Genomic DNA, 8,689 nt, shown 5'->3' on the forward strand with positions numbered 1-8,689 from the left:
ACCGGGATGAGACAGCGGTGACTTGACATTGTTTCCACCCGACTCATGTGGTGACATGTCATGAAGACATCGATGACAGGGTATATTTTAAAAAAAAAAAGTCACACAAACATCCGCAAGTGACACATCCCCACGACGTGGTTTCACAACACACATTTTTGACCAGGGGGGTGTCATCTGAGAATTTCCGACAACTGTCAAGTCGTGGTGCCAATTGTCACATTGTTTGAGCGAAAAATACATGTTTGTTTTTTTCGGTCAGTGTGTGAAAATACCTGTCAATTTTTTTTATTAATAAATACATAAATAAGTAAATAAATAAACGAAACCATACTGTAATTTTGTGTGTCTGCCTCGTGGCGACAATGGAACATTTCAACTCTAAATCTATGCCATGTAAAAATAAATAGCAGAAAAGTAGAAAGTGATGCGTTCAAGGACCATATGGCATTTTTAAAACACATGGGCCAGGTAATTCACAGAAAGTCAAATTCGACTTGATTAAAAGAATCTAAAAAAAGAAACGGAGCCGGAAGATGACGTTCGGAAAGATCCAACATGGGTCACTTTGAGCAATTCCGAGCAAATGAAGGCGTCAGTCAATGAGAAAAAGCGAAAACCAGGGGGGGGGGGGGGTGGATGATGACTCAAGCGCAAGACAACTTCACTTCTGCTTTTTTTACGCCTTAAATGTGCCCGCCCGAGAGTTGTCGCTTCAGACGCTTCTGCAGAACTCCAGCGAAAGATAAACCAAGAGAGCTTTCGACTTTTTCTTTACCAATTCTTCCTGTCTTATCTCCCGCTGGTGTTAAAATGCTGAACTCTGGAAGCCTACAGAAGACATTTTTGCTGGCCGCCGTTCTGGTGGCCCTGGTCCAGTGCGGACACGGCCAAGGTAACTTACTTGTTACTGATCTTTTGATTTGTGTTGGGAGGACCAAACTCAAGTCTTGTTTGTGTTTCGGCCCAGTAGGAAAGCCCACCGAATGCTGCACCAAAGTGAGCTCCAAGGAGATCACGGAGGAAGTCTTTGGATTCCGAGTGCAGATTCCTCAGGGCAGGTGCCTACCCGCCATCATGTGAGTATCACTTACTTTATTTTTTTAATGGCATCTTGAGTTTTAGGAAGTACGTTGAAGTGACTTTCATTTGGAGGGAAGGAGTGCCTTGACGCCATCTTGTGGCTCCGAGCAACCAGTCCACTGTTCCGTCTATACAGTATTACTTTTTTACTTCCCCTCCCCAAAAAGTTTAGCACCGTCCAAATACCATAGCTGGGGGAGAAAAAATTAAATTAAACACCAACTGAGATGGCTTAGAAATATTTTCCTGCCATCTTAAATTGGAGTTTGAATTGGAATAAAAGATGCAGAATTTTTCATGGCTAATAAAAAAAAAAAAAAAAAGCATTTCTCATTGAAATTTAAACTCAGATAGCATCAACACGCGAGCACCTTGAACCGCTCAGTTTTCAGGGAAAGATGGGAAACAGCGCCCCCGATGGCCAATCACTGATGCAATGACTCGATGGCGCCATGCTAACGCTGCTAACTGTTCTCATCGCGCAGCTTCTACACCAAGGATAACTACTACTGCGCTGCGGTCAACGCCCCGTGGGTCCCCCAGAAGGCTGCCGCCATCAGGTGACTTTCGCCTTCATCCTCATCGCCACCCCCATCATCTTCATCATCCTCATCTAATTCTCGCTTTGTGCCCTCACAGGAAGGCCGCCGCCAAAGCCGCCGCCGCTCAGGCTTTGACCGCCAGCCCAAAAAGCTCGCCGATCGCCATCCTCACCTCCACAGCCTCCGCTCCTTCATCATCTCCACCACCACCATCATCATCATCATCATCCTCACCGTCCACTTCATCCTACACCTTCTCCCCTCGCCTCCGTCCCACACTTCATTAAAAAAGACGCGCACTTTGTTCGGAAGATGAAGATCGAATCACTTTAGGGTCTTACAATTATTTATTGGTTATTTAATGTGTTATTTATTGGCCAACTTTGACTCTGTAACTTATTTGGTGTCATGAAAATTTGTATTTATTTATGATGTGACAATGGCCTGTTAGTGGTCACAAAGAAGAAGAGTAATAAAAAAAAAAATGGGACTTGGAAGATTTTCTGGTGTTTTTAATCACATTTCAAGAGTTGATGAGTAGTTTGGGTATCTGCCACAATTCGGAGGTTGGGGGTTCGAATCGGCCTCTGGGTCAATTTGCATGTGCTGCACATGCTAGCGTAGAGTTTCTCTTCGAAAAACATGCATTGAAGCCTTTTTTTATGTGCCATTTTTCTTTATAAGCAAAAGGTCAAAATCTTCAGGGTGTTGCTTTTAGTCCCATTATAATATTCGACGCAAGCGGTGGAAATAAACGATTCGGGTTTCAAAGAAATGCATCGGAATAACGAAATAGCATGTGAAGATAGCATATTTAGAATGAAAGGTGAAAAAAAACTGAATAGAGTTTTTTCTTTGTAGAGGAACCTTGAGGATCATGGCGGTCACAGCAGAAAGGTCTCCGTCTGCAAGATGGATGCCGCTCGGGAGTTCCTGGGGAACGGGGCCGAGTGTTCAGCGCCGTTAGCGGCCAGCGTGGCGGCGCCGCGCAGACCGCACTCCCGGCCGCCCACGTAGCGTTTGAAGGACAAGCTCCGACGTATCCTCCGCAGCTCGCTTTGGACCTGGGTGGGGAAATTTTTTTTTTTTAAATAGATGGCAAAGCATTTAGGAGGATGAAGCCGGGTGCTCACCTCGCAGTTGAGGAAGCAGTAAAGTACGGCCACGATGAAACCCTGAAACACACAAAATTGGACGATGAGGATGTTTGGAGGGGATCATCAATCAGCGACTTTATATGTCAAAGTAAGTTAAAAAAAAAAAAAAAATCAAGAAGAAGGCATTTTTTGGGGAAGAAGTATGGTGAGACCTGGAAAGATCCGAGGCCCAGTTCAGAGAAGATCTTGACGCGCCGCATGGTTTTATCGCTGGGCTCCATCAGGTGTACGAAGACCACGTAGTTGATCCCAAACAAAGGGATGAGCAGGAGGGTGGATTTGGCCAATCGCCTTGCACACACAAGCCCAAGAAAAAAAATGTGCTAACCAGATTATCTTTTTTCATCGCTTGGCTGCAGTATCAACTTTCCTCCAATAGAGGGTGCTAATCGAGTGGGAAAACAGTCCAGAGAACATGTTGACTACCCCCTCCCCCTAAGCCTTAAAATCAAATGGACGTCGTAAATGGTTACATACTGAAAAGTTCAGCAAAGAGAAAAAGAACGGACGCCGGCTTACTTGTATTGCGACTGCTCGTTGCCGCCCACGTCGGTGCAGCGCAGCTTCTGCACCAGGATGCGAATGATGCTGATGAACAGGATGAAGTTCACCTGGCGACACACAACACACACGCGCAGGGTTGAAAAAACAAGCAGGGTAACACTCAGGACTGGTCGCCGACAAGTCCTATCACCCGGCTCCGGTTGTGGTGGGGCGTACGTACGACGACACACGCCAGGATGGGCCAGTCCAGCACTCTGCTGGGAACGGGGTTGTCGTTCCTTTCCCAGCACCTGAAATGGAGCGCGCAGGATTTTAGCATCTCATTCGTTAGCGCAACAAAAACAGAGTATCGCAAAGTCATTTTCTGAACTAGAGAATGCGGATTACGGCTCAGATGCAGTGGGCGGGCTTCGCGAGCCACGGAGGCGCCACCACACCTCATCTGCAGCCGTGCCATAATAGAGAAAAGGGGAGGGGCTTAGTGGCAAATGGCGCTCTTTGGCATTCATACAACATGTCATGTTTGAAAGAAGTTGGGAAAGGTCCCGGAAGGACTCACCAAGTATCATCCAGGTGGAGGCGACATAAGATCCATGCCACCGTGAACACGCACGGGATTCCTGAAGGCCACAAAGACAGGAAGTGTTTACACCGAGGCTCGGCCAGACACACACACGCGCGCACACACGATGGATGGTGTGAGCCAGACAATGTTTGGAACCCGTGCGGCGGAGTGAAAACACTTTGGCACCGAGACTGATGACTCGTTTTGTACCCGGTGACGTGTTTTGGGAAAATGTCAGCAGTGTCTCACCGTAGGGTTTCAAGCTAGGATGTTTCCAGTCAGACTTCGGATTTTAGATAAGGATTAGGGTTCCAGATGAAAAATAGGATGTCCAGTCAGGTTAGGAGTTTAGAAAAATAGTAGTCACCTAGTTAAATTTCAAATTAAGGGTTTAATTGGCAAAAAAAAATATTGAAAGGAGTGTTGAGGTTTCAAAAGGGGTGAGGGCAAATTGCGGCGCAATGCATCCGACGGGTTGGCCCGCGGAGCGCGCGTGTCCTACCCCAACCAATCAGCAAGTAGACGGAGAGTCGGGCGTAGCGGGCGTGGACCACCAGGAGCAGCGTGTGAAGGTAGAGCGCCTCCACCAGGAGCCAGAAGAAGTTGGCCATGATGGAGTAGTTCAGGAAGACCAGGCTGCCCTTGCAGCCCACCTGCAACAGACGCACACACACGGATTTTTTTTTGTCATACGACATCGAGAAATGTATCGGGACAGGAAGTGAAGAGTGAAAGAAATGCAGATGCATTTTGAGGAGAGCATGTTGGGGCGCGTCGACGACGTCACCAGAGAGGGCTGGACGCTGCAGTCGAGCGTCTCCGCCTCCTCCTCGTTGGAGAAGAGCAGCAGGTCTTTGGTGAGCACGGCCACGCCCCTCAGCATGAAGGATGCAAACAGGTTGATGTGGATGTAGTTCCTCATGCAGTGAAGCCTCCTGGCCACGCGCAAAAAAAGGTTTACGAGGGCGAAGGAGGATGAATGTTAAATGTAAACAAGATGAACGTTTGGCAACGGACAGACGAATTTACCCACGTGTGTAAACACGTACACAACCTAATCCAAATCCAGCTCGGCATGCTGCCTACATCGTCGCGATGGCGTATTAGACCAGGCGTTGGCGATTTCACAGCCACGCCGACATATATCAAAAAATGGCCGGTCTGCGCCATCGTGGGTGTGGACACAGCAGACTCCATTTGTTGCCAATCAAAGGGACTCCTCTTGATTAAGAGGATGCCGCCATCTTGATTGTATCTACAGATTATTGTAACTGCTCTTTAAAATACAGGATGAGCCTTAAGATGCGAGTGGACCTCCACCAGGACATGCCACGGGACGACGCTAACCACAGCTCTGACTCTTCGCGAAGGGATCTTAATGATAATCAATAACTAGTCGACGGGATGCGGTGCGTGTGTGGTGTGCGCGCGCACCTGATGAAAGCGATGATGACGGTGCTGCTGAGCAGACTGAGAAGAGATAAGCTGTGACCCAGCGTGGAAAGACCCATCACCACTTTGTAGAACACCAGCTGAAGACACAAACACATCATCCTCTCAGGTCAGGACTTCTTTGGACAACAGTAAGAAATGCTCAAGTATTGCCTGCAAAGTTTGAAGCCCGAAGGGATTGTGTGGGACTTAAAAGAGATTCTGCTGTAAGTCGACGCGCAATAGGAGGAATTCTGACCCGGGTTGTGCAACGCGTACACAAAAACGCTGAAGAGTGTTCGAGTGCAGCTGCTTTCTTTTTATGAGCCTCCGAGCTTTAAGATGTCCATTTTGGGAGACATTTTGTCTTTTTTGACGTGTTTGGGTCTGGCCAACCACTCACACACACACACACTGCCGTGCATACTTGCGTGGGTGTACGTCCATGTGTGCGTGTCTGTAAAGTGTGTGTGTGTGTGTATAAATCCCTACATGTGTGTCTGTGTGCGTCTTTGTGTCCATCCATCCATCTGTCCATCCGTCCGTCCGTCCGTCCGTCCTCGTGTATTGTGCGTGTGCTCGCGTTACTCTGCACACATGCCAACTTCTGCACGGGCATCTGTCAATGTGTGTGTGCATGTGTGTGTGTGTGTGTGTGTGTGTGTCTGCACGTTGCTGTGCATGTATGTCTATCCATGTCCGTGTGTGTTTACATATGTGAGCGTGTGCCCGATCTCCACGAAACGTTCTCCAGACGGAAAAGCCTGGAACGTCCAACAGGAAACAAACAGAAGCTTCCCTGAGATGAAGTCACACACACGCGCACACACACACACCTGACAGCTCTGGACAAGATCTCATGCCAGGCGTGGAAGATTGACTGTGTGTGTGCGTGTATGTGTGTGTGTGTTCATCTTTCACTCCTATTGAACGTTTCAGTGTGTTCTTTTTATTCAAGTGGCACATTGTTTAGCAGCGATGACAACACAAAGTCGTCTTTCATGTCTTCTTCCTCGTCACGTAAACACAGGCTGATGATGAGCCCTGACAGGAAGTCAGCACTTTCCACGTAGCCATGCTGGAGTGAGCCCAAAAAAAAAAAAATGTGTTTGACTCATTGGGCTCACCTCGTTTGGTTGGTCGGTGTCGTTGGACGAGCAGGCGGCGGCGATGACGGGGTAAACGTCCGACCAACCTTGCTGGGTGCACTTCCTGCTCAGGTTACCTACGGCACATCACAGGAGCAGTTGATGATGTGAAATAAAATAAAGCAAAACAATCTTCTTCCCCCAACATTCACAGTATTCACTAACACTTGACGTACTTAAGACAACAGTTGGCGAATACCTGCCTAGTTAAGAGAACAGATGCTAACACTTGGCAAATAACTGCCAACAGTTAGCAAACAATGGCTAACAATTAGCAAATGACTCCCAACGGCTAATGTATTGACGCTGAGAGTTAGCGACTAAATTACCCACCAAAAGCTAACATAGAGAAGCTAACAATTAGCAGACAGCGGGCCACAATTAGCAAATATCTACTCAGAATTATCTCTGGAGCTATGAAGGTAATGCTGACTAAATTAGCGTCGCGTGCTAACGACTTACCCTTCTTCCCAAACAGGTGCTGGAGGGGCACAGGGCAGGGTTGGGTGACCACTTCGCCCACCGCCGCGCTGCGCCAGCATGAAGCGTTGTCCCACTCGCCGACGCATCCTGAGAGATCCACGAAATGAAAACAATGAACGCAAAGTGGTTTGAGCATTTATTCTTGCAAGCTGCAAACAAAGAATAGTAAATAATCAATGATGGTGTAAGTGCGCAGTGCACCTGCGGGGGGCGCTGTGAACTCCTGCAGGCCAGCATGGCACTCTTGACTTGCTCTCTTCATCTCCCAGCTGAAGTGGCAGCGAGGAAATCTGCCCGCCGCCTGCCGGGAGACCAACCAAAAGAGAACAAGATTTGGGAATAAGTCAAAAGTTCATGTTGAGAAACGCCACTGCCGCAGCTTTGTGGACAAAGTTCACCACTGTGATAAAAAGAAAAACTTGCACAATATGTCTATAATTCTTCACAAGCATGATGCAGAAATTTTTTGAAACACAGAGGGAACTGTTTTACTTAAAAGAAAATAAACAAACAAAAAAAAGCAGAATGCAGTTTGTGTCCTTAATGTTTTCCTCAAAAAGAAAATTTGGCGCTGGTCAGGTAAACACAGCTGGCATCAGAAAAAAAACGTCTTTCCACACAATTTACTCACTTTTGCTCTCTTCTCTCTCACACACACACACACTGCAAAATAAGAACTGAGCTGATTGAGTCCGTCTGTCAGATTAACTTCACTGTTAGTTACTGTGTGTGTGTGTGTGTGTGTGTGTGTGTGTGTGTTTGGGGGAGTGGGAGTGGGGGGTCGGGGTTAGGCAGAGGCTGTTTACATTAAGACTCTAAAGCATTTATGAGCTGTCAGGGTGTTTTCAGTGCGCTTACCACACACCCACACACACACACACACACGCACACACGCGCACACGCACGCACACATTCATTAACAAAAACAACTTCGGTTGAAACAACAGAACACAGTCGTTATCAACGGCGTATTTTCATATTTTGCACGCATGTGGACAGTTTGTTGACTCCCGTGTGTGCTTTTGGGTCAAAACGATAACACGGAGAAGATAAAGAAGATGAAACATTAACCAGACGCACTGGCAGCCATACCGCAACGTTGTCACATCGTTGGACACTTCGCGCAGCGCGTGGAAGTGTGATGTCATCGCGCATGTGTACGTGACGTCACAGCGTATGCCAATAGGAATGTGGCGCGTGTACGAGGTGTTAAAATCCACGAAAAGCCGAGTTGAGAGGACAATATGACTCTAAAAGGCATGAAAAGAATGACCACGACATCAGGTGAGACGAGAAGGTGATACCATAGCGCAGGGGCCGAATGTAAATGACTTCCGATGATGTGAGATGTTAAAATGATAAGATGTCATGGGAGATTCGACAACGTTATGAGAAGTTAATGTCATAGCAGATAAGAATATGATGAACCAACCTCATGCGTGAGGAAGACGAGGAACAGGATGAACTTCATGATCTTGTCATTCAGCGGACTTGCGGACTTCCGGACTTCTTGACATCCGTGCCTGTGCTTGTCCCGGAACGCACAAGTCCTTTAAAAGTTGACTCGACGGACAACAAACCCCAAAAGTTTTCCATGCATGGTCCGTTGTCGAGGAGCACAGAGGTGAGTGCAGCACACATGAGCAGCTTCAACTGCAGCTCATTGCAAGAGGTGCGCGCGCTCGCCACGCGAATGGGAGTCACGCGCAATCCCACCTTCTAGGCCACGGCGACCTCTGGCGGACAAAAGTGTATCTTTAAAAAAATGGCCATGTA

At 47.6% G+C, this 8,689-nt stretch overlaps 2 protein-coding genes across 4 annotated transcripts; one reads left to right on the plus strand and one right to left on the minus strand.

Moving 5' to 3' along the window:
- Positions 1–706: 706 nt before the first annotated feature.
- Positions 707–2,122, plus strand: LOC147186986 (uncharacterized). The gene is made up of 4 exons (XM_086101524.1): positions 707–895; positions 974–1,079; positions 1,569–1,643; positions 1,723–2,122. The coding sequence occupies exons 1-4, from the start codon at positions 814–816 to the stop codon at positions 1,910–1,912; spliced, it is 453 nt and encodes a 150-aa protein (XP_085957650.1). The 5' UTR covers positions 707–813; the 3' UTR covers positions 1,913–2,122.
- Positions 2,123–8,593, minus strand: LOC147186987 (vasoactive intestinal polypeptide receptor 2-like). Of its 3 annotated transcripts, none has more exons than XM_086101522.1 (13): positions 8,346–8,593; positions 7,115–7,214; positions 6,893–7,000; positions 6,410–6,507; positions 5,286–5,383; positions 4,639–4,786; positions 4,354–4,504; positions 3,846–3,906; positions 3,507–3,576; positions 3,302–3,393; positions 2,935–3,073; positions 2,759–2,800; positions 2,123–2,689 (listed from the first exon to the last, which is right to left on the minus strand). In XM_086101522.1, exons 1-13 carry the CDS (start codon positions 8,382–8,384, stop codon positions 2,510–2,512), a joined length of 1,326 nt encoding a protein of 441 aa, XP_085957648.1. In that variant the 5' UTR covers positions 8,385–8,593; the 3' UTR covers positions 2,123–2,509. The 3 variants fall into 3 exon arrangements, with proteins under 3 accessions (XP_085957648.1, XP_085957647.1, XP_085957649.1); XM_086101521.1 differs by having other exon boundaries at positions 3,477–3,576; XM_086101523.1 differs by lacking the exon at positions 8,346–8,593 and adding an exon at positions 7,545–7,598 and having other exon boundaries at positions 3,477–3,576.
- Positions 8,594–8,689: the final 96 nt, after the last annotated feature.

Source organism: Hippocampus guttulatus, chromosome 21 (assembly GCF_054856545.1).
Source record: "Hippocampus guttulatus isolate MCC_2025c chromosome 21, RoL_Hgut_1.0, whole genome shotgun sequence".
NCBI lineage: Eukaryota > Metazoa > Chordata > Actinopteri > Syngnathiformes > Syngnathidae > Hippocampus > Hippocampus guttulatus.

Excerpts from the sequence above, each read along its gene's own strand:
- LOC147186986 (XM_086101524.1), top strand. The coding sequence starts at position 814 with ATGCTGAACTCTGGAAGCCTACAGAAGACATTTTTGCTGGCCGCCGTT. Across the intron at positions 1,080-1,568 it reads AGGTGCCTACCCGCCATCAT|CTTCTACACCAAGGATAACT; the intron begins GTGAGTATCACT and ends CTCATCGCGCAG. Across the intron at positions 1,644-1,722 it reads CAGAAGGCTGCCGCCATCAG|GAAGGCCGCCGCCAAAGCCG; the intron begins GTGACTTTCGCC and ends GTGCCCTCACAG.
- LOC147186987 (XM_086101521.1), bottom strand. The coding sequence starts at position 8,384 with ATGAAGTTCATCCTGTTCCTCGTCTTCCTCACGCATGAG. Across the intron at positions 5,384-6,409 it reads ACACCGACCAACCAAACGAG|CTGGTGTTCTACAAAGTGGT; the intron begins GTGAGCCCAATG and ends TTGTGTCTTCAG. Across the intron at positions 3,577-3,845 it reads CTCCACCTGGATGATACTTG|GTGCTGGGAAAGGAACGACA; the intron begins GTGAGTCCTTCC and ends GCTCCATTTCAG.